The sequence below is a fragment of the Drosophila eugracilis genome, unplaced genomic scaffold (assembly GCF_018153835.1).
Source record: "Drosophila eugracilis isolate 14026-0451.02 unplaced genomic scaffold, ASM1815383v1 contig_408, whole genome shotgun sequence".
In the NCBI taxonomy this organism is placed as follows: Eukaryota; Metazoa; Arthropoda; class Insecta; order Diptera; family Drosophilidae; genus Drosophila; species Drosophila eugracilis.
The window spans coordinates 1,661,390-1,685,777 of NW_024573270.1; the positions used below are offsets into that span (position 1 = coordinate 1,661,390).

The window sequence follows — 24,388 nt, forward strand, 5'->3', positions numbered from 1 at the left end:
GAAGTACTCTTGACGATTTCTTCGTTTTATTTCGTTTAGAAAAAGCGACACACATTATTACTCTTAAATGTTTTCTTTTCCTTGGACTTATTTGTGCAACAATAAACAAAATATATAAATATTTGATTTTGTTTTCATTTTGCTAAAACCATTTTGTTTACTATTTCTCAGCTTATGGAATTATTTTTTGTTTTCTTTTTTTTTTGCAGTGCGCAACAACAATATTTCACTTTGTTAGTATAATTTGTTTTTATGTTTCTTGTTATCAGTTAAAAATAAACTATCAGAAGAGGTAAATGAATGATGGAGGTGTGAAATTTAAGATAACTAAAAATTATATTTAGTTAAAGCAATGATAAGGGAAATTGTAGTTAAAAAAACAGAGAATATAGGATATTTCGAATTTTATATTAAAGCAACTCAATACATTATCTAAGTTACAAAATTCATCATTCTAACTTTTCATGTTTCTGAAATAAGGTTTTTATTTAGGACTTTGTAGGCAAAGGAAAAAATCAGGATGAAAATTGAAATATAAAAACCCTAGCAATGGCATTATTCTTTCCTTAGATTAATAGTTACATTTGTGATTTAATTTTTTTGTTTTTAAAGTTTAGTTTTTTTTTAGTTTCTGCTTCGTTTTGTTAACAATTGTTTCATCCAGTTGGAGCCTAATCGGTCCATCTCTCGTTGTGCTTATTCTTCTTGTTACTCCACATTCTCTTCTTTCTCTTCGCTTGCTAAAAGTTTTTGATCCTTGTCTGTTGCTTCTTCTTTGTCCATAATCCGTTATTTTGAGTTGCTGCTTTACTTTTTTGGTAAGGTAGCGAGTTAGAGAGAGACGGCTATAAACAGCTAAAGGTACACGAGTACAAATACAATTACAGCGCTTTTACAGTTAACGGTTAGCGGTTAAACGGGTATTCCAGATAATTCCCGATCCACGCCTTACGGGTCCTGCCCAGGACGTATATATGTGAGTGTGTGTGTGTATATGGGTGAGCGTGAATGTTTTTCGGATTTTGTAGCTTTTTTTGTTTGTTTTTTTTTTTATTAAAATTGTTCACTTTGTTTTGTGTTTTATTTACATATAATAATAGTTTTACTTCATTTCAGACATTTGTTGAACATCGTTATCGTTACACACACGGTGAATACACATGTGCATTTATTTATATATATATATATATATATATATATTCAAATATATATAATGGGTTATTATTGTAACAGTTATTAGGTATACATACGTATATAAGATCTCGGCAACATTTAACAACAATTTTCTCTTATTCGTTTTAGTTTTAGTTTCTGTTTTTGTGTGATTTTGTTTTTGCTCTGCACTCGATTTTCATTTTCTCACATTTATTGCACAATATATATTTATATATGTATATATATAGAATTCTTTAAATAATAGTATGTTGTACTTGAAACTTGCACTAAACTATAAATTGTACAAAAAGATTTCTCAGTTTTTCGCTTTTTTGCTTTCTTCTTTTAACATGTTAGTTGTAAAGTTTTTCTCATATTCTTATATCAACTAAAGCATTCTACATAACACCTAATCCACTCTCTCCCTCGATCTTCATCTGGGCGGGCGGGATAAAGTGGGCGTGGTGGGGTATTATATATATTTGGGAAACTTTGAGGTTCAACCTTATCGAACAATAAGAAAAAAAAAAAAAGAAATAAACACACGCTTCTTGCACCTGATCTCCTTTTAACTTTAACTTTATAGTTTATATTACCATTATGTTAGTGGTTCTATATCCTTTTTTTTAACACACTTACTTAAATAATAATAATAAGATACATTGAGTTGCGTGTGTTTGTGTGTGTGTGTGTGTGTGCGTTAAAATACCTCATCTTTCACCTTCTAAAAAAAAAAAAAAAAAAAAAATCTCTCAAGGAATTCTACCAACTAAATTCTCCATCCGATATATACTATATTTGTATATAGACTATATATTCATATAAAATTCCCCAGTTTCTAAGGGTTCTTGTTTTTCTAATTATTATAATTATTTTCTTTTTTGGAGGCACAGCCACCATTTTGAACTTTAGGCCCTGTTCTGCTTCTTTTTAGACATTTTCCCCTACTTTATTTTTCGATGTTTCTCATTTTTGGGTAGGGATTTGGGTGAGGACTAACATATAGCTATAGCTATATAGATATATATTCTCGATCGAGTGAGAGAGATAGATGTGGCTATAGACGATCAATGACAACGACAACAATTGCAAGCGAGCGCCACAACAACAACAGCAACAACAATCAATTCAACTACAACAAATAACTAAATGTGCATTGAGCAGCTTGCGGCTACGCCCTCTCGCCATTCCCCCTGCCACGCCCACATATCTTCGCCTCGCCCTTCGTCTTCTTGCCCCAAATCTCCAATTTGCTTCGCCACCTATTTGGTTTCATCCTGATCCATCGGCTCCTCGGAATCATCGCGGGATAGGGTTCTGTAAAACCGGTAAGAAGAATATGTTACTCATTTTTTTTATATAAAATTTAACTTATTTAAATTAAAACTCACCTGTGCATCGATTGCATCGAGAGGCCAGCCATGGCATTGATCGTCTCGGACTCGTCGTGCTCCACCTTGAGCGTTTCCAGCGCGGACAGACCCACCGTATGTTCCAGCATCCTCACGCAGGGCCAATGCGTTTGCTGGAAAAAGCCAAAACATCAGTTAGTTAGGGTTCAAGATCAACCCGTTAAAGATCTAGTATCCACCTGAATGGCTATCGTCTTTTGGAGCGTATTGATGGCATTCTGGCAAGGCGGTCGCTCCAATTCGGCCTTGGCTATCGGTGCAGCGGGATCACCGAGCAGCGCCCTTACACACTCCTGGGCGGAATCACAAATGGCAGCCAGATCATAGCCGCCTTCAAGGGCCAAAACCACCTTGCCATTGGCCAGCTGGAGGAGTTCGCGGGTCATAAAACCAAAGCAGGCCGGCGAGACATGATAGCCGCCCAGCGGGGCCGGATGGCCGGTGGCCGCATCGAAGCCAGAGGAGACAAGCACAATGTCCGGATTGAAGCTCCGCGCGATGGGCATCACAACGGTACGGAATGCAGCGATATACTCGGCGTCACCCAGCGGCGGATTAAGTGCCCCAGACCATGAAATGTTCACGTTGAAGCCGAGACCAGCACCGGAGCCGCACTGTAAAGAATTCATTTACCAGATTAAGAAGGATTTATAAAATTTCTTAAGAATAGCTTACCTCTGTGGGTCCACCAGTGCCGGGAAAGAAATTACCGTCATCGTGTCGATGTATGGAAAGATATAGAATGTCGGGACTTTGGTAGAATGCTTGCTGAGTGCCATTGCCATGATGCACATCCTGTAAATGAAGAAGTTAAACAGAAGATTAGTCCAGTTTCAATGACAATCAGGAACAGGCACACTCACCCAATCAACGATAAGGATGCGCCGCACCTCGGGCATTCGCTGGCGAAGTAGCTTGGCCGCAATGGCTATCGAGTTAAAGAAACAGAAGCCCATGGCCAGATTGGCCTCCGCATGATGGCCCGGCGGCCGGACAACGGCGAAACCATTCCGCAGATCCCCCTTGGCCGTCTTCAATGCCAAATCGATCACACATCCGGCGGCCATTCGTGCAGCGGTTGCCGTATGATGCTCATTCCACGTGGTATCCAGATCAACACCCAGACCGCCGCACGACAAACGGACAAAGCTCGCCGACAATGTATTCTCCAACTTGGGCCTGCTTAACTGGCACTGATTCGAACCGAAGAGCATGGCATGCGCCTCCGTGTGGACCGTCTGCAGCTCCTCCTGTGTCGCCTTGCGGGCACGCAATCGATCGCAACGCTTCACCAGATCCGTTTCATTAAGCCGTGCCCAAACACTCTGCAGCCGACCACTGTGCTCCGGATGCTGGGCATTGTCACCGCAAATACACGAATGCTTTAGCATAAGCGGATCATAGGCCAATCCAGTGGTGACCTTGTGCGGCGGTGAACCACTCGTAGGTGGCTGGTGGTTACGCAATTGGCTGGCATACAGGGTGCTCAGCTGGCGGTGCTGGCGATGCGGTAGCGTGAGGTTCACGGGCGGTATATGATCAGCCGACGATGATGTGGCTATTGGTGCTGGCTGTTGTCCAGTATCGGGAATCTGACTAAGACCATGCGGCCCCAGCGGCACCAATGGACTACTCAGAGTTCGCGAAAGTGGACGCATTAGACCCTTGGCCAATTCCTCATCTTGCTGCCTTAACAATAGTTGCTCTCGCTGCTGTTGCAGATACTCCTGATCCCGCAGCTTGATACCGGACTTTGTGACAGAGGCGGAGTTACTGGACGTGGAGGGAGCGGCACGGTAGGCGGCTGCGGCCACCGCTGCCGCCAATGCTTCGGGCAGATTCTGGGACGTACTGGTTGCTATCGTGTTGGTCAACACCGTTTTCGGCGGTTTCTTTTTGTCAGTAAGGTCCATAACCTCGGCAGCCGAGTCATCATCCTCCTCCTTTAACTGCGCCTCACGCACTACACTCACACCGGCAGCAGCGGCGGCGGCTGCAGCTGCTCCACTGCGTGTTAGGACGGTCTGGCGGAGTTTCTGATTAAGCACCTGGTGCTCGTACGCTTGGCGCTCCGCCTGCAAGAATACGAAAGTTAGTTAAGATTTCTCAGAGGATCCAGAATCCATATAAAAGATGCCACTCACCTCGCTATTCTCGTAGTGCGTTTGGACCACATTCAACTGCCCGGCTCCGGTTAGCATTGGATGACCCAGGGGCAGTGGTGCTGACTGCGTCCGACCCAGCGGTCGATGGCCCTGCTTGTGCAGATGCACTTGCGCCACCTGGGCATCCGTGATGGGCACATTGTGCTGATGTGCTCCGTACAGGGCATGACCATGACCATGTCCATGGGCATGAGCATGGGAGCCGTGACCATGACCATGACTATTTGTTGGTGGCAGTGAACCGGCAGCGGCTGCTGCTGCTGCAGCTGCAGCCACAGCGGCGGCATGGAGATTAACTGCCGAACCGGTTACGCCACCCAGTTGCTGCATATAGGATGAGGACGAGGGCAGAATGGTGGAGGCGGCATGAGCCTGTGGTGGTGCCACATCACCTACCAACGAGGCCTGCGACGAGGATGTCGAGGTGGCCGATGCACTGCGCACTACGGGCGACGGTTGTTGCGGTGCAATCCCCGTGGCAGGAATCATGGCCAACGGTGCTGGCTGGCGACCAACGAATGCCATTCCCAATGGATTGTAATAGCCCGGCTGTCCGCAGCCACCTTGAGCGGCAGCCACATGCTGATGCAGTGCCGCGAACATGGCATGTGCCTGAGCCTGGGCCTGAGCATGAGCCTGTGCCTGGGCCTGGGCATCCACCTGGGCATATGCCTGCGCCGAGTTGGGTAAATGCGGTCGCCCCAGCGAAATATTGGGCATCGATGGTGAACTAAACAATGGCAAATCGTTGATGCTGCTCCTGGGACCCGGCTGATATTGGCTGCCCTCCTCGTTCTCCTCCTGAATGGGTGCACTTGTCGGTGATCCACGGCTGCCCACCACGCCTACAGCCAATGCAGCTGCCGAGGGCGGAGAATTGGGCCCTGAATCCGGTGTGCTGTTGCAATCTAAAGAAATCAAATATTCAATTTAAGTTAATCAAGAATTTACATTGATTTCGGTTAAGTTAGTTAACTGAGCTAAGCGAATTGGTCTTCAAGTTGTTAATTTAACAGCAGCAGTGAAAAAAAAACAACAGCGAAAACAACGAATAAACAATAACAATAAATGGTTAAAAGTATAAAAATATTAAACAAAAATTAAATATTGATAAATTTATAAGTTATAACCTTTTTATAACTTTAATATGAAGATCCTGGAATATGTTTTATGTTCTCAAATCTTTAAGGATCAAGGTTCTGTAAGTGTATATCAGTTCTATAACTTGAAAGGATCGAAAGTTTTATTGAGATTTTAAAAGAGTAAAAAACGAACTAAAGATCAAAAGAACATTTTTATAATATTTAAAATAAAGTATTATTAGTTTTCCCATTAAAATCCGAAAACTATTTAAACCTACTAACTTGTTTCGTCTTTATAAAGATGTGATCTTGAGTTCTGATAAGTCTGGATCATATGGTTGATAGATGATAGATGATACGTACTTGTGAGAACGGAGTTCTTTTGCTGCCTGCGCTGCGCCGCCTGGAGGAGGCGTTCGTGGCGCCTGGCTCCGGCCGGTCCACCGATACGGGCCTTGCGCTCGATGACGCTCTGCTTCAGCCGGATCTTCAGCAGGTTCGGTTCGGATGCTGTTTTGGGAGCGGTTCACACACATTTTTTTTTTGGGTTAGTCTTTGCGGGGTTATTAAAAAAGTTTCAGGCTTATGATTACAGCGTAAAGAGGCGGCAGTCGAACTTTAGCTTTTGTAACAAAACTTGCAGTTAGTAGTTAGCCATGCTATTTGTTGATATCTCAGGAATTTTCAGCTATTACTAACTTTTAAACTAATTACATTGAACTGTGGAAGTAAACGGCTAAAAATGTGAAAACCTTTTCAAAATAGTTCCCTTAATTAATCATTGTATAAAAGGAAATACCTCTTCTTTCTGGCTTAGCTGTTTTATAAGTTCAACTCAAACTCCTAACCAAAATTCTTACCTAAAAGAAGCTTACCCAAACCATTTTATCATTGCACAACGGAAATTATCTAACAAATTCATCCTGTGGCATTTTGGTTACATGACCCTCGGAAATATATATATTTTTATCTGTCAATTTAATGCAAAAAATCATTGGCTTAGCCCCTTATCTTTTTGCAACTCGTTTGCTTGGTTGGTTAGACAATAAATCCAAGTTACAACAGCAATGTCAGGCAATAAAAAGAAAACAAAAGAGGGCCAAGGGGGAGCAGGTTTTTTTTTTTTTTTAGAAGAATCTCATCTTGTACCACCTGCTGACATGATAATATCCAATATTTCACTCACCTGTCTTCCTCAGCGGAAAATCAGATTCATATTTGAGCAGTGAGGAGGGCGGCTGAGGTATTTTGTACGGATGCGCACTGGTCACGGTTCCAGCTGGGAGGGATTCGCCCGAGGAGCTCTTCACCACGCCACTGCGAAAGGAGATATACGTAAGAAGGATGATATATAGTATATACGTATGGTTACATCGAGTATAAGTATGGTGTTGTATATATAAATTTTCAAGGATTTTCAAGCTTCTTGCAACTAAGAAACGTAACGATGTCCTTAGGTAAGTTAAGTGGTTATAGAATGCAGATTAAATTTCATTTTTACAGAAATGGTAGATCTATTATTTAGTTCCATGAATTACTTAATTATTTTCTACTTTAATTCATTATTTAATTCTTTAATTTAATTCTTTAAGAAGCCTTCTCTTACCGATTCCTATAAGGAGACGTTGTCGTTGTCCCATTCGAAGCCGCCGCCTGCGACTTCCTGCTCATGATGAAGCACTATGAAAAAGGAGTAGAGAATTGATTTCTTTCAAGGATTATGTGGATGTAGGACATTGGATAGCTTACATTGAGAATCTGTTTGACCTCGGGACTGGCATTGGCGCTACAATTTTGCTTGAGTTTCATACCGTCCCTGCCGCGTCCCTGTTGCTGTTGTTGATGTTGCTGCTGCTGTTGCGACTGATGTTGCTGTTGCTGCTGCTGGTGTTGGTGTTGCTGCTGCTGCTGCTGCTGTTGTTGCGGTTGATGTTGATGTTGCTGCTGGCGATGTTGCTCCTCAGCCAGCGCGGCGGCTGTCACTGTCAATTCCTGGAAAGCGCCATGTGAATTCACCGCAAACTGAATAATTACAATAAGTTCGAGAGAGAATCGTTTGTTTGTTTGTTGTTTCTTATCGTGGTGTTTTTTTGGAAAGTAATAGTCATTTTTAATATGCATTTTTGTTGGTTAAAATCAAATAATGTTGCTGTTGCTATGGCCCAACTATTTTTGCCAAAGATATTAGCCTTAAAAAAAAGATGGCTAATTCCATCTTTTTATGATGATTTCAAAATTTTAGATAGCTTCCGGTAAAAGTTTCATTCAAAAAAAAAAAAGGAAAGGTGACTAATTCTGAGTATTGGGCCATTAAATGTAATACTTAAAATATGAAAAATATATATATATATATCAGTCGTAAAAACTAGAGATCGTCTGAGATTTAACAAGACATTTTCTGGAACATTAAAGATCTGTGCGAGACATGGCTATATAGAGAATACTGAATACAGAGTGTTAACGATGGCCTTAGTCATCACACAAGACGCTTCCGACACTTCCGGCAAGATAATATAATATATTTCATATGTATAATTTCATTTCAATTCTCTTTTACTTTGTCGTTTGTTTTTATTTTGCGTTGTTTTCTGTCTGTCGCCCCCACACACACTCACACACATATACAGCCATCATAGACATATCATCATCATCATTATTATTAATATTCATGTTTATAAAGACAGGCAAAAAAAAAGAAACTAAATAAATAAATAGCAACAGCAACAAGTATAAGACTAGAAGAACATCAACGGAACTGCATCGTCTACTCACTTGATACTTGTGCTCCAATTGGAGTTTATGCTCCAATTCCATTTGCTTCGATTGCTCCTGAAACGTGTGGAAAAGCCGTCGCTTCTGCAACTCCTGACTCTTCTTGAGCTGTAATTTCAGAATATATAATATTGGTATAAGTTTTGATAACTAATAAGACTGCTTAAGTGGAGTTTGTACAACTAATTGATAGGGAAACGTGATCGCAATTATCAATTTGCTTTCTCTTTTACACAAAGTCCTATCAATCTGAACTTCCAGTTGGGAGACCCATCACAGGCTTTATTTTTAACATGATTTTCCACTAAACTTCATCTTTCCTTTCTTGATATAAAAGAATTGCTGTTTTTAATTAAATCTTCATGAGATTTTATACACAACTACACTATTATCAAAGAAATACTTTGAGTTTGAGATTGCAAAAGCAAAGTTTCTAAATATCTCAATTCAAGTATTGATGTCATAGAAATCCTTTAAAAGATCATAAATATGTATAGATCACAAAACACAGAAACCCTTAAGATCACAATCGCATATCCTAGGTAATTGAAAACATATCTCAGTGATCTCAATAGCCCATACATTAAACGATCAACTGATTACAGATATCAAACAAAACTTGATCGAAAGTTGCTCTTTATAACTTTATAAATAGAATATAAGCAATGATCGATAACAAAAGTAAGATAATCTTTAAATTTCTATTGAATTTGATTAGTTTTTCTTTCGATTTTCCTGCTTATTAAGGTTTATCTTTCTGAATTATTTGCTTTTTATATATTTCCCTTAAACTTAGCAGAATGAATATCGATTTAAATCCAATCTAGCCGATTACCGATAAGAAACATTCGATCACTTTGCCAGTATCTATTGAATTTTATTTTGGTTTTTTCGGTTCTTCTGGTAATTTTGGTTTTTCCTCTTCCTGATCTCACCTAGCTCTTTGGATGTGTCATAAAATTTGCATATTTCCCATGACCTTAGCAATATGCTTTCTACACTCTCTCTCTCTCTCTCGCAATCTCTTTTTCTATATGTGTGAGTGTCACCCCCCACGCAGTCACACATGCAAAAAATAAACGGAAAATAAATAAATAAAGCAAATGATGTTTATCTCATATTTTTATTTGTGAGTTTCAGGTGGGGTAAGGAAAGGTGTTCTCACTTTTCAGCTTACTTCACTCAATAAATAATCTTTGGTTTCGGCTGCCACTTTTGTTTCTTTTTTTGTTTTCTTGGATTTCTTTGTTTTATAATATCGTTTTTTTGTTTTTTTTGTTTAGTCTTTGGCTGTTTGCTTTCGATATTTGGTTATAAACTTTTTGGTCAGGCACTTATTTTCATGGAATTTCCAAAAAAACTGCGTGTTTGTGCTAAAGTTGAATGATGGATGTTGTTTTAGGTTTTAAGTTTTCAGTTTTTTTTCTTATGTTTTGCTTTCTATTATTTAAGATTCTTTTTATTTAAGTATTTTGTTTCTGTTGTATATTTTCCTTTAGGTATTTGGCGCGTACGCTTTGGCCTCGGCATTCGCTGGGAAATGAGGGAGGCACTTTCATTTCAGTTTCACTCGGCCGACTGGCCCAACTGGCGAAAAAATCAAATATAAACACAAATTTCGAAACTGTTACGATGGCAATATGGGATGGCAGAGAAAGAGCGCCGCAAGAAGAGCACAAAGCGCTGAAGATTGGGGGGAAGAAGAAAGGGGAAAGCAGAACCGAGATGAGGAGAAAGACAGGAGAAGACAGGGGGGCCACAGAGAGAGAAAACTTGGGTAGACAAATGGGCATTTGGCTTCTGCAATAGAGAACCGTCAACAACATCATCACTCAAAACATATCAACAACAATCGCATCTTACACGGCAAAAAAATAAGAGTCTAAAAGAAATATTTCCAAATTTTTATGTAAATTTTGTAAACAAAAAAATGTAGTTGGTATTTTATATTTAATCGTAAGAATGAATCACTTTTCTAAGCACTAAAAACTATACATGTGATAGTAGAAATTTTCATAGGGAGACTTGATTTTTCCCCCTGTACAGGAAGAGAAGAAGAACCTTAACCATATGCCACATCGATTCCTAGGAAACTGCAATCACCACACCATCCTGCCACCTCTCTACCAACAAAAAAAGAAAAGCACCCACCACCCCCTGCAGCGACGACGCCCGCTTGCACAACATTCGCCAGTTGCTATGGCCAATGCTATAATTATAAATACCTGCGCTATAATTATAGCGGGGCAAAAGACAACACACAGGCACGCCCATATAAATAGAAACACTGCAGATCGGAGCGGGTTAAAAACAAAATATACAACAAAAGATGTAAAATAGGAAGAAGGGCGGACTTACAACAACAATTTCAATGAAAGCGGATAAATGCAATGTCTACCTTAAGTCAATGATCATTCAAGTCTAATGATGATTATAATGCTGCTGATGATGATGAATCAAGAGATCGAACAAGGAATTTCCGGAAATTGGTAAGAAAATAGATTCAGTTGAATCACTTTAGTAATCGATCACAGCTTGATCTATTTTTATGGCTTGTAAAATACATTGTTTGGTTTTTTAAGTGGATAATAATAGAATAGAGAAAATGAAATCACTTCAGGAACATAAACATAACTATACTTTATGACTAAATAAGATTTTATTTTACCATTTCGGTTGGAATAACATAAGTGATTATTGGAAAACCAGTTTAAAAGGTTTTTATTTAACTTTTAAATAGAGATATTGCAAATATCTATTTTAATATCGAATCCTAATAGATAATAATGTCTAGCATTCTTTAAGAACTTCCTATCTGGGGGCTTCTATAAATCCCCATCACAATCACATTCCAATCTTCACGTTCTTCCTCCTAATGCGAAACTATTCTTGCCTAATTTGTGCTGCGAAGATCAAAGATCAATGATCATCTTCATTAAGATCTTGTCAACCACCACCCCCACTATGCCGCCCATCTTCCACCATCTACCTACCTACCACCCACTCGCCCATCAATTTTTGCTAATTTGCATTTTGCTCGTGCCACCGAAACCGAAAGAACAAATACAAACGAAAAAGAAAAGACGGAAAACGAAAACAGAACACACAAAATGCTAAAAGGAAAATAGACTGAGGAATTCAATAAAACATTTTCACTGATTGGCAATTGTTTGTGTGTGTGCGTGATCTAACCAGTCAACTGTGTGTGTATGTGTGTTCTTTTTAAAAATAAAACCCGCAGAGTTTATAAAAGAACCAAAATAAATTCAAAGGAAAAACCGAAAATAACAAAAACGGCAAGCGCGTTGATGAAAAACGAAGGCAGCTCAAATGGGATGAAAATGGGCAAATTACACAGAAAACAATCTTTATCTTTTTTTGAATTGCATTAAGTCCTGGTGCTATCAAAAATGCAAATTTTGGTTAACATCGATTTGGTCTTCCCACAATGACAGTATTTTGCTTATAACTTGGCCAAAAATGGTCCAAATATGGAATGTAATACCTCGTTGAGTTTGTTTTCTTATTCTTATGAAAACTGCATTCACAGATGGAAATGTCAAATTTGTGCCATTCTTCGAAAATTTGGATGCAAATTTTTATTTATCAAAATATGCAAAATTTGGACAAAAATTAAATCTTGTAAAATTAGCCCAAAAATGACAGAAAAAGTAAGTTTCATTCGTTAGATTCACAAAACAGTAGAACCTTTGACTCTACGTCTAAAAAATATTGCAATATAAATATTCAAGACCTACCCCTCTGGGCATTTTCTTTCCGTGTACAGTGGGTTAAAAAAAAACCGGTGGGCGGTGGGGTGTGGCAGGCAGAAAAAGTAGAAGAAGAACACGTTGAACATAATGCTGCATATAAAACACTCTTTAATGCTAAAAATAAAGATTTCAAACGAAAACAAAACAAAAGAAATGCGACGAGGAAAAAAAAAGAGGAAAACACAAATTACGACAAAAATAAGAAAGCAAACTGCAGCCAAAAATCGAGGCATAAATAAATCCCCAAGACTATAAATTGAATGCAAGCGGTACCAGAAATAAGAAGAAGAGCCGACCCACAAAGAAGACAGGGGCGTTGGTGGGGCAAAGAGGGGCGTGGCAGGGATGGGGAAACAAGAGGGTCGAGCAGGTGGGCCTGCTGCACATGCTGGCCATCATGCCCGGCTACAGTGGGCCCAAGTCATAGAGAGACGAAGTCACAAACAAATTTCGTCTGGTACAGAAGACACTCACTAGCAGGATTAAAAATATATATCTAATATTATCAGAGGTTTTGTAGTTTTATCTTTAAAGTAACATTAACTATTCTTGTGAAAGTAAGCTAACATTTCATAGCATACTTTTTAGCAGTTATATATATGGTTTCAAAACTCAATCTGTTATCTTTTTAAAAACTTCCTAAACACCATAGGGGTGTCCATCATAGGCAGTGTTATCTATATATCCTCAGCACTGGCATCTTCTCCGACATTTCTCGCTCGCTGTGCGGCTCTCTTGACTCGGTTTCTGTCTATTTTTAGAGGATTTTATTTAAAAAATGCGCAAAAACTCATACATATTTTCGTAGTGAAAACAATAAATATAGAATCATTAAGTTGTACACGCGTTTAAATTTAGACTCCCAACATGAGGAGCAGCATCCCATCGACACACACACACACACACATACTAACATATACTAAACAGAACATATACAAGCACAAGAGCCAGGCGAATAAAGTATAAATAAAGCGGAAAGCGAAAAAGCTCAACAAAAATAAAACAAGATGAAAGAAACAAGGGAAATATGAAAAAGCCAGCTGGAGAAACTGGACAACAAAAAAAAGCTGGCTAGTTGTCTGGAAAAGTGGTCTAAATATCCTTGAAATTAAAGGTCCTTTAAACTAAAACTCTGAATATTTCTCAACATAATAACACACCCCAAGCCTGCACTTTTCCTATTTAATCAAACCAAAATAAAATTGAATACCGCTATACGCCTTTAATGACGATTATGATGACGATATAATTTATATTTAACAACATAAACCAAGCAAACTAGTCATCAAAAAAAAAAAAGTTCTGAAATGCTGATAACCCCAACGATTTATTTTCATGCCCCTGGAAACAAGAGTTTTGCCAAAAGATATTTCATGAAGCTCTATATCAACTTGTTCTTCTCTTATTTATTATTAATTCCATTAGGTTTTGAATGATTTTATTAGTTTATAATATTTCAAATGTGCTAATCAACTATCAAATTTACTCATAGCTAAAATGAAGACTGATATTAGCTCAGAAAATAAAACAACATAGAGAGTGCTATTTCATCATGAAACCTTTAAGATCGGATTCTTATCGATATAAGGGGAATAGACTCACCTCCATGATCTGCTGATCGATATCCGGCGCTGGATGGGGCTTGAAGTCCAATGTCAGAGTGCCCGGCGTTATGTGCAGCAATCGCTCATCGCTTCCGGCTTCTGATGGCAGATCTGCGAATTGACAATGTAAACACACAACTGAGCGAGCGAATTTGAAACGTTTTTTCAGAGAGGGATATAGATTTCGTCCATATATATATATATATACGTAGATAGATAGATAGGTAGATAGAGGGCCTCTCTCTCTGGAAATGGATCTGGATCTGGAGGAGGTGTGACTCGCTCGCTGAACCGATTATGTAGATAAGAGGCCGCCGCGCTTATCAGACGCTTTTAAAAATAAATCTAAAACGTATTTTGTCGACGCGTTGGACCTCGATGGTTGGCATTTGTGTTTGTGAATGTGTGTGTGTGTGTGTATATACACAGGAAAAAAAATTTAAATAATTTCACTTATATATTTTGAAGTTTTAATACCACTTCTTGTTCACTACTAAAGTTCATATTAAGATGTATGAACGAACTTTAGTTTATTTTTGCAGAAATTAAAGAAACATAAGAAAGAGTGTTTATCGTTTCTTTCAGTGTATTGACTATTTTTAGTAACCTTGTGCAGTACAAGTTAACAGCGATTACAACGATTTCCTCTCAACTTTTGCTTTAGCTTTTTCTTCCTCTTGTTTTGTCGCACGTGACGCCCAAGCAACTTTTATTTCTCTTTTTCTCTCTCTCTCTCTCTCTGTCTCACCCTTTTCTTTCTTCTCTTTTCCACCGCTCGAATTTGATTTGCTGCCAACCAGAAGTGATGAAAAAATAAAAAATCGGAAAACTGGGGAAAAATCGGTTGGAAAATATTTCATTGATAAATCTTGTAGCGAGAGAGGAAGAGAGACTAGGATTCTCTCTTAATCTTCATTATTTTACTGGACTAATTGCGTGCCAATAAGAATGCAGAGATGACTAACCGAAAAGTCCAATTAGTAATGATTCTTCTCTTTTTCTCTCTTTGTTATTTTGATCTATCTTTCTCTCTCTGCCAAGCGCTGATCTAATCAGCAAAGTCGAGTTTTTTGGTCTAGAAATTGATTTCAATTGAATATTTGGGCTATGTGGCGGTTCTAAAAATAGAACAACAAAGAGCAAAGCCCAAAAACAACAAAAAAAAACAAAAAACAACAAAAAAAAAGATGTGCATAATGTACGTTTGTTTGAATGTTTCAAACTTTTCCCCAATAAAATTAAACAAAAATGTTCTAATTAATTAGAAGATTAATAGATTTATATTTTAGAATATCACTATTACTTTAGGTCAAGGTACTATAATTTTGACCGCAACTGTGGGTGTATCTACAAGTACAAGTGTGTGTGTGTCGTCGGTGCATATCTAACTGAACAGGCCGTGACCTGCTGCGCTGCTAGCTGCGCTGCTTTGCTGTTCTATTTTTAGACGCATTTATAAATCGTGCATGGCTTTGGGGAGTATATTTAGAAGTGGCAACACACACAGCTACAAAAGCTACAACTACATATGCAACTGCAACAACAACAGCAGTGCATATTGCACAAAGCACAGAACAACAAGTACAAAAAAGTGAAACGAGATAAAATAACAAGGAAAACAAAAAACACAACCAACATCACATTATATATAGTGTTGTGTGCTTTTAAAACGTGAAGACAAAATCCCAATTGAAATTTCATGCGAAATGCAATGGGATTATGTAGAGCAGGGTCGAATTTTTGATACCCTTTCTCAATATTCTCATAAATGTTTATGTTTTATGTTGTAAGAGTTAATGATAATGCACAAATGTGGAAAATCTGTCGACTTAAATACCCTTTCAGTAAGGTTTTTCTTCTTTTTATCACTTCTAAGTATGCTAGAAAAACGTAGAGTAATCCCCAGTCTATAAGCTTATCTAAATAATGAATGAGAGCACGAAGAGAGAGGCAAGTGAGTGTGCAACTACAGGTGCAGTTTATGGGGGAGATAAAGAGAGGATGGCTTGCAATCAGCTGTTTATATTTATTTTTTTCAGCCATGCCGTTTTAAACAAAAGTAAATGCGTAGCACTGACTATTTCTCCCTCTCTTTTTGGCTCAATGTCTGTCTTCCTCTAACCCACAACTCCCCCTTCTGGGCATTCTTTTTTTTTTTCCAACTTCAAGGTCAATTTGTGTGTTGACATAGAAACCAGGCAACCAAATGGCACAACAAAAACAAAAGCACGTGTATGTGTGTGGCCGCAGAACGAAAAAAAAAAGGAACCAAAAAAACAAGCCCCAGAAAAACGGTATACAATTTTATGAGAGGGGCGCTGCTGTCATTGAAATTGAAACTGAAATTCAATTGGAAATTGATACGACAACAACAGAGAAAGAGAGCAGGCAGCCCCCCTGCTCCACCCACTTCCCAATCTTTCTACCTCTCTGTCTCTCTCTTTTCTTCCTTCCTCAATAAGTTTGTTTTGAGTGATAGTAAGGTTTCCATGTGCTTGTCTGTGTGAGTATCTGTGTGTGCGTGCCTTTGTATTTGTATTGTGTGGGTAAATTTCCAGCGCGCGCATTCTAAAAATAGACACAACAACAGCTAAACTTTTGGGCCAGGCCAAAAAAACAACAACAACAACGAACGCCGACAAAACGTTCTCGTTTGTTATTGGTGTTTTTTTCCCCATTAAGTTCTAGGCTATAAAACTCAACTCTCAAAAAAAAAAACCCCCAAAAATAAAAATACCCCGATTTCGGGTTTACCTTGACAAATGTAAAGTCAAAAAAACAGCCACAGCCAGAATAATAAATAGCAAAACAGTAGTTTTTCGACTTTCAATTATCTGTTATGGCTTAGAAAGTATCTGAATTCCTCAAAATTGTTTACCTTAATAGGTTAAGGAATCTTTAGAGGTAAACAGAATATTAGAACCGACCTTTGGTTTCTAAACAATAAACCCAATGACCATATAAAATGAAACATTTAGTTGCCCAACAACTATTCTATTAACTTCATCTTGGTCTATTTATTTAGATGTGACTAATTCAGCCTAAAATTATTTGGTTTTTAGATCAATAATAAAAAACATATAGCAGATAATTTGCATATTGCTGGTATATAAAAATCAAAATCTTATCAAAATTTATAACAATATATGTTTATTACTACGATTAGTTGAGTTTCCATGATTTTAGGAAATAATATTCGTAATTCACATTTTTCGAGCTACAGCTTAAATACATTCCTACCAGATCCTGGCACATTGATATATGGGATTTATTTTTGAATATGACTCATCCAATTTGTGGCAAAATGCAGAACGAACCTATACAAGGTAAATTTTCTTCATTTTTTTTTTTTGTTGTTGTTGTTCCTAACGAGTACTGTGGGCAAATGAAATGAATAAAAAAAACGCAGCGACGCCGCTTTCGATATGATTACCCCACAGTGGAGAGACAGTGGCGTAGGGTGGGGGTGATGGTGATGTGAGGGGGTTATACAAGGGCGATACATAAGCCCTAACGATTTTATATAACAGCTCAAACACACAGGGACAAGCGCAAACAGCGAAGCAAGTTTTATTCTTGGAATGCCATTACAATAAATGCTCCACTGGCACTGGAGAAAACAAAATAAGTGTGGGGTTTTCCTTCTTTTCCTTTTTTTTTTTTTTTTTTTTGATAGGGGTTTCGACCTTCTTGCAGGTGCTGCGTGTTTCACAATGGAAAACAGGAAAAAGAAAAAAAAAAAAAGTAACAAGAGCAAAAGGAAAAACTTTTCACTTATTGCGTCTTAGACAATCAATTCTGGCCCCACATGGGGATGCGATGTGTGAGTGTGCTGTAATGCAAAGCTGGGCAATTAATTTCTATATATAAATATTCCTCAAAAGTTCATTCCCAAAAGAATGCCAACACTATACGAAAGCATTATTAATCGAAGGAAATAAATTCAGGGGAAAAACATTAAGTGCAAATATCCAATGAAACTGCGTAAATATAAAAGTTTATTAATCGTTTGCTTAATAATGATTATCAAAAATATTTTATAGAAATTTATAAATAAATTTCCAGTAAATTACTTCAACTTTTTAGTACATGAATAACAGTCCTTTAGCTACTTTACACATAGTTTACCAACTTTATTTTGTGATGAGTTAAGTTCATCAAAGTTGGCCTATAGTTGGCCATTTTCAAAGTTTAATAAATTGGTAATTGCAGCTGAACTTGGCAAAGGCAAACTTCCTCATCAAAGTACACTTAATTGATGCAAATTACTTTTAAAGACTCTCTCTAATGTGCGTTAGGTTAACTATAATGTTGTTAGAAAGATAAGGGAAAAAGACTTTCTCTAACAAAGGCCTTGAAGCAATGGATAGCCAAATTATTCATTAATCATACTCAATTGAGAATAAGCAAAAAGGACTTATCATTGTTGAAAGGTTGGGGTGTTTAATTATTAACTAGGTTATTATCAAACAGAGGGCAAAATACATAATTACTAATTCAGCTTGTTTGTTTTTCCACCAACAAGTCCTTGAATGAAGGTAAAGCTAATTTTAAATCAACCCTTGACATTGTGAAATTTGCATGGTCTATATTCAGTTGGATAAGTGGATTATAATAGCTATTAACCAGGCCAGGGTAGAACTTCCTGATTATTAATTCAGGGAGGTGTGGGGGGGCGGGAGGTGGGCTGAATGTAATTCTAGTGAATATTTAATGGCATATCGATGCCAAACAGCTGGACATTCGGTTGGGGAAAGTATGTAGTTACATTGCCCTTGCTCCAGAAAATTTCCCAAGCAATTAGACCAAGATCCTGGGGACCCAGAGCCATTGAAAAATGGCTGCGGAATATGAAGAGAATCCCCGGACGCGTCGGTGGATTGCACGTGGCAAACAGAAAACAGAAAACTGATGGGGGAGAAATAGGAGGTGGCCCGGGTCTCCGGGTTTCGTGGGCTTTACGGGTCCGGTCGTCAGTCAACAGTCCACACACACACACACACACACACACACATACACAAGCACACACATTTACACCATCCATTTGAAAGGCAAGTAAATTTTTGTTGCTGTTGCTTTTGTGTCTAAAAATAGACGAAAATCGATAAACGAATGTTTTTCTTTTTGGTTGCAAACAAACAGACGGGGAGAGCAAAAACGAGCACAAGAATCGAATCGGGGAGCGAGAGAGCTGAGCACGAAGCGAAGATTACGGGTCTCCAAACCATCTCCTTCAACACCCACCATCCACACTGCCCATTTTCTCGTATTTCCCACCCATTTTCCAGACCATCCACGTGCTTGGCATTGGCAGTGGTTTCGATGGATGGCCAAAAAGAAAAACGTCCAAGATTAGTGCTGTGTTACTAGCTATTTTCTGGCCTTTCATGGTCACCAAAAAAACAAGTTTTAAATCTAACAAAACGAGAAATGCATTACTTTATGTTAGGTTTTCAAATTATTTATTAATCTCTGTATTAATACGGAAAGTAATCTGTTGGTGGTAATTATATATATATATATATATATATCAAATCGTAAAATGATTGAGCTGCAGTAAAATAATATAAAACATTCTCTTTAAATAGGAAACATTTTGGATAGAAAGAAAGTTCATACTTTAGATACCTTAGATCGTTATAATTGCTTTACTGCAATGTAAAAATTCCCGTCAACACTTGTTAGGGCCAAGACCAGGCACCTCAACCACCCAAACATAAGTCCTCCTCCTCCCTTCGTTTCCATTGCCACCCATCTATATCTACATCCATATCTATTCTGTTTGCCGTGAAAGAGACGAAAGCAACGTTGACGACCCGACCATGGACAATGTTCTTGTTGTTGTTCTCGTCGTCCTGCCCGGGACAAAAAAAGTTAGTAGATCCCACTGTGTAGAGCCCCACACCACCACCCACTTTTCCACCTCCGCCGAGAGGAGCAACAAACGCACAGTGGGTTCAAGCTGTGCAAATATTTAACTGATTTGATTGACAGCTGGTAAAGAGAAGTTGCTCTGTAGATTCAGGAATGTGCGTTGTATTTCTCAGAATTTTGATACACCATCTGCCTGATAAAATAACATACAATTCAAATTGGAAGGTGATTATTTGGGGAATGGTTTTAGCCATTGTTCTTCGACCCAAATAGTTGGCTTAAATATTTGCCAAAATGTTCACGTACTGAATGGATTAAATCAATAAATAATAAAGAATCTTGAGAATTAAAACGTGCCAAAGTTGGTTAGTTGGCTTTATATATAAATTAAATATTTGTTTTATATTTCAATGGCTCTCAGTAATAATTTTGGTAATTTAATAATTTCAAGATAATTAGTATTATATTAGCTAAAATGATCTATATAAATATTATTGCAAAATCCTTCTGCCTTATAATTCTCAACCAGTTTGTGTAGAGCTTTTATTCACATTATTTGCCAACTTCGAACCAATGTGCATCATCCATTGACAGCGCAGTTCTGGCCCGCTTTTGTGTATGTGCTTATTACAGTTATTTTTGGAAGGCAACACACACTAGCACACAAACACACATACACCGAGACTGTGTAAGCTTTTGTTTGCGCGTGTGTGTGTGTGTATGGTCTGTGTACATTTTGAGTTATGTATTCCGAATGTTGTTAATGCTATAGCTATAGCTATAGCTATAGCTATATGCAGGTTACATACGAACATCCAAACAATGGAGGATATAATATAATAACCACCCAATACTGCCCTAAACTAAAATCCAATTTATCTATGGAATAGGGGGATTTTGCAGGCTCCTTGATTCCCACTTACCGTGTATTGGTATTCTATCGTCGGGACTAGACATTTTGCATATGGAATTGGGGGAGGGCAGAACCTGCAACAAATCAGAAAATCAAATTAAACAATATTCCAAAAAAAATTAAGTTCAACATTTTAACAAGGAATTGCTTTATAATCTAGTAAAGTGTCTTACAACCAGTGCGAGATCTAGTCCCCCCATTAAGAAACATTTCCTATTTAAAAAAAAAAAAAAAACAGTTTTCCAGTGCAAGAAGAAAAAGAGATTGACTTTATCGGACCATTTCGAATTATGAGTCATTCGGGGAAGAATCTTTACCCATGGGTAATGCCACACTTCCTCAAACAAACACAAATAACAGATTGCACATATTTGTGTGTATATTTTAAAAATGAATGATTCCGCCAGATCGCAAAACAAAAATTTCATTCAAAATAAATTCGCAAAAAAAAAAAAAAACAGATAAACATGGAAAAATAAAACGAAAAACAAGTGCCTGATAAGGCAAGAATTTTTGGAAAATTTTTGTTGTGATTTTCAGAACTCCGATAATGATATGCAAAAATAAACTCTTGTTTGTTTCTCTCTTCTCGAATTTTTTGTTGGTTTGTTTACACAGTCGAGAACACTTGATAGGGGATTTTTTTTTCATTTTTTTTTTTTACTGATCGAAAACAGTATTAATGTTCTTTAAAGGTGGGCCTTTTTGGGGGCGTGGTCAAACGATAACGAGTTGCCCCAATGACCTTCACAAACACCACACATACCTACATATGTGACGCACAAAACAATTTCCGTTCACTAATTACACGAGCAAATAGAACAAAAGCGACCAACAACCAGAAAACCAAATGGCAGAAATTGCATTGTAAATAAATTACCGTTAAATTGGTTCCAATTAAGTAAAATACCATTCGTATATATTCATAAATAATTCAAGCGATTAATTTCATACACCACCTTCTAATTGAAAAATCAAAGTAATGCCATAAAGGTGGCCAGATATTTTGTAGAATTAAAACAAAACTTAAATCAAGGTCACACTGTACAAAAGTGCGCATTTTTGAAGCTTTTACCTATTTTCGACTGTAAAAACTAGTAGGCCCCTAGAATAATGAGAAGAAATCGTTTTATGAGAAGACGCACGAAGAAATCCTGATCTAAAACAATGAATCATAACAAATTGATAAACAAAACAATTACACGTGGGTTTTAGGTTTTCTTGGGCATTTCCACATTCAAAACAATAGATACAATTTTAATGATTAATCAAGAGGAAAACAATCTCTAATTGAATTAAATTAACCATTTTTGGAGTAAATTATAAAGATGAAATGCTAAGAATATCAAAATGAGTATGCCCATATCCCAATATAAATATTGAATCACATATAAATGTTATTTTAATACATAATTACTAATAATGATAAAAGCTTGGTTTATTTGGGGATTTCCATTTCAATTTGCAGATCATTTTTCCACTATGTAATGATTTTCATGGAAGTTGGGAACTTTCCGCAGCTCTAATTTTTTTATACAAAATAAACAAATTAAAACGAGGGGCGGAGAGTGGCTAGAAGAGTAAGTTGTCAGCCTCTATTTATCGTGGCGAGTCATATTAATTATAGTCATCAGTGGGTTGCATTGTGAGCTAGAAATGCGTATTTTCCACTGAGGCGACACAAGAAAAAACAAACTAAGACTGTAAAATAAAAAAATATGTAAATAAAATTTCATGTGAAGTGATCTACAATCCTATATTTTGTTTCAAGGGCTCTTATAATCCCCAAAAGGTCTAAAGTATTTTCAGTGGAGTGACACATACAGTGGGTAAAACGTTTAACTTTCGGTATTATTAATTAAAATAGTTGAGTTTAAACCTACAGTTCAAGAACTAACGCTTTATGAGCGAAAACTGTAGTTGAATATGTAAATGGATAATGGGGGAGAAAAGTGTGAAGAAACGGGGACGAAGAAGAGATCCCGCAGAAGAATGAGAAGTTCGGCTTAAAGCGAACGAAACAACAACAAAAGATCCGCAATTTCCATTCTGATGCTGTTGCTTTTGTTGTTGTTACTTTTTTATTTTTTTTCTGGCATCATGTTGATAACCAAGAAGAGAGAAGGAGAGAAAAAGAGAAGAGCAGAAGAAGCGAGCACAACATAAACCAGTTCAATGCGCTTTGCGGTGGAGCTTTTATTATTTATTTTTGCTTCTTTTCTTTTTCCCTTCTTTTTTGGGTGGCAGCCACATTTACAGCAACTTTACTAAGTGAACAAAAATCAAATCATCAAATGCAGAGAGCAAAAAAAATAAGAGGGGAGAAGAAGAGAGCGAGAGCACTTCATTTAGCACGCACACACTTGTTACATAAATAACGGCGAATCGAGTGAGAAGCAAAACAGACGAAAAAGAAGTCTGGCTGATCTAATAAGAATATGCTGTATTCTCCTCTCTACAACTGCTAATAAGAATACACGGGGCAAAGACAAACAAACAAACAAACATAAATACCTCTTCCAAGTGGTGCAAACTGCTTGCTGCTGCTTTTGTTGCTGTTGTTTTAGTTTGTATTGTCGTTTTTCCAACTTGTTCCACAAAATGCGAAAAATGATTAACGAAAATATAAAATAAATAACGCACGCTCTCTCGCTCTCACTCTACGTGTATGTGTTGGTGCATATACATATATATAAATATATATATATATACTGTACGATGAATTCACGACTTTTTTAAGTTATTTTTTGTGTTGTTGTTGCTGCTGTTGATTTTTTGTAGACGTATATTTTTGCGCTCTTTTTTTGCCTTTTTGCTTTTTACCTTCTTTTGCTTTTTTTCGTTACTTGTTGTTTTTGTCACTTCACAAGCAGTTTTCGCAGTTTCTTTTTGGTACTAGTACTACGACAACTGCCTCTACTTTTGCCTCTTCTCCTCATCATCGCTCATTCTCTTTTGCTTGTTGATTCGCCCACAATTTTGTCGTTTTTTTCTTTCAATTTTTCGTTTCTGCACGCGCACGCACTTGTTGTTGTTGTTTCTTATTTATTTAAAAAAAATGGAATCTCGCCGTAGAGAGAACAGAAAAAAAAACAAGAAAATATTTTTTTTCGAATTTTTGGGGGTTTTATTTGGGGAAAACGCGCGATTTGCGGTTGGACTTTCTGGGAGCGACGCAAAAAATACAAATTTCTATGTTCCGAATTCCACGAGCGAAGCGACGATTAGAGCTGGAACATAATCGATGTTTATTCAATACTATCGATGTAATTTAACATTTTCAGAATCGATTTTAAATCTTCATCGATTAAAGCTACAACGATTTATCAGAGATGAACTTGTACTTATCTTATTTGAATGAAATGTCGTGTTAACCACCTTTTCATTAGCTTTTTTTCGAGAGGAAATCATATGCTTGTTGTTTTTTTTATAATTAAAAATAGTGCTTAATTCCATGTTCATTATTATTTATTATAAACAAGGTCTGGCCATATTTGTATATTTCGCATATATCGATGTTACCGATGATATTGTTACCAATATCTTAAATCTAGTTTGTGTTTTATATTTTCAAAAATTGAATAATTGTAATGCTATTTGGTATTTAAAGTTAGCTGAAAGCTATTGCGCTCCTCTGT

The 24,388-nt window shown here is 37.5% G+C and overlaps 1 protein-coding gene across 6 annotated transcripts; it reads right to left on the reverse strand.

Moving 5' to 3' along the window:
* Positions 1 to 4: 4 nt before the first annotated feature.
* Positions 5 to 24,009, reverse strand: LOC108103809 (histone deacetylase 4). Of its 6 annotated transcripts, none has more exons than XM_017209492.2 (14): positions 23,265 to 24,009; positions 20,761 to 20,824; positions 13,962 to 14,074; positions 8,587 to 8,694; positions 7,564 to 7,806; positions 7,421 to 7,494; positions 7,001 to 7,131; positions 6,178 to 6,324; positions 4,712 to 5,640; positions 3,431 to 4,642; positions 3,243 to 3,362; positions 2,747 to 3,181; positions 2,547 to 2,680; positions 5 to 2,472 (listed from the first exon to the last, which is right to left on the reverse strand). In XM_017209492.2, the coding sequence occupies exons 2-14, from the start codon at positions 20,792 to 20,794 to the stop codon at positions 2,418 to 2,420; spliced, it is 3,735 nt and encodes a 1,244-aa protein (XP_017064981.1). In that variant the 5' UTR covers positions 20,795 to 20,824; positions 23,265 to 24,009; the 3' UTR covers positions 5 to 2,417. The 6 variants fall into 6 exon arrangements, with proteins under 6 accessions (XP_017064981.1, XP_017064980.1, XP_017064979.1 ...); XM_017209491.2 differs by having other exon boundaries at positions 7,564 to 7,836; positions 23,574 to 24,008; XM_017209490.2 differs by having other exon boundaries at positions 7,564 to 7,836; positions 23,265 to 24,008.
* Between the last annotated feature and the right edge of the window lie 379 nt (positions 24,010 to 24,388).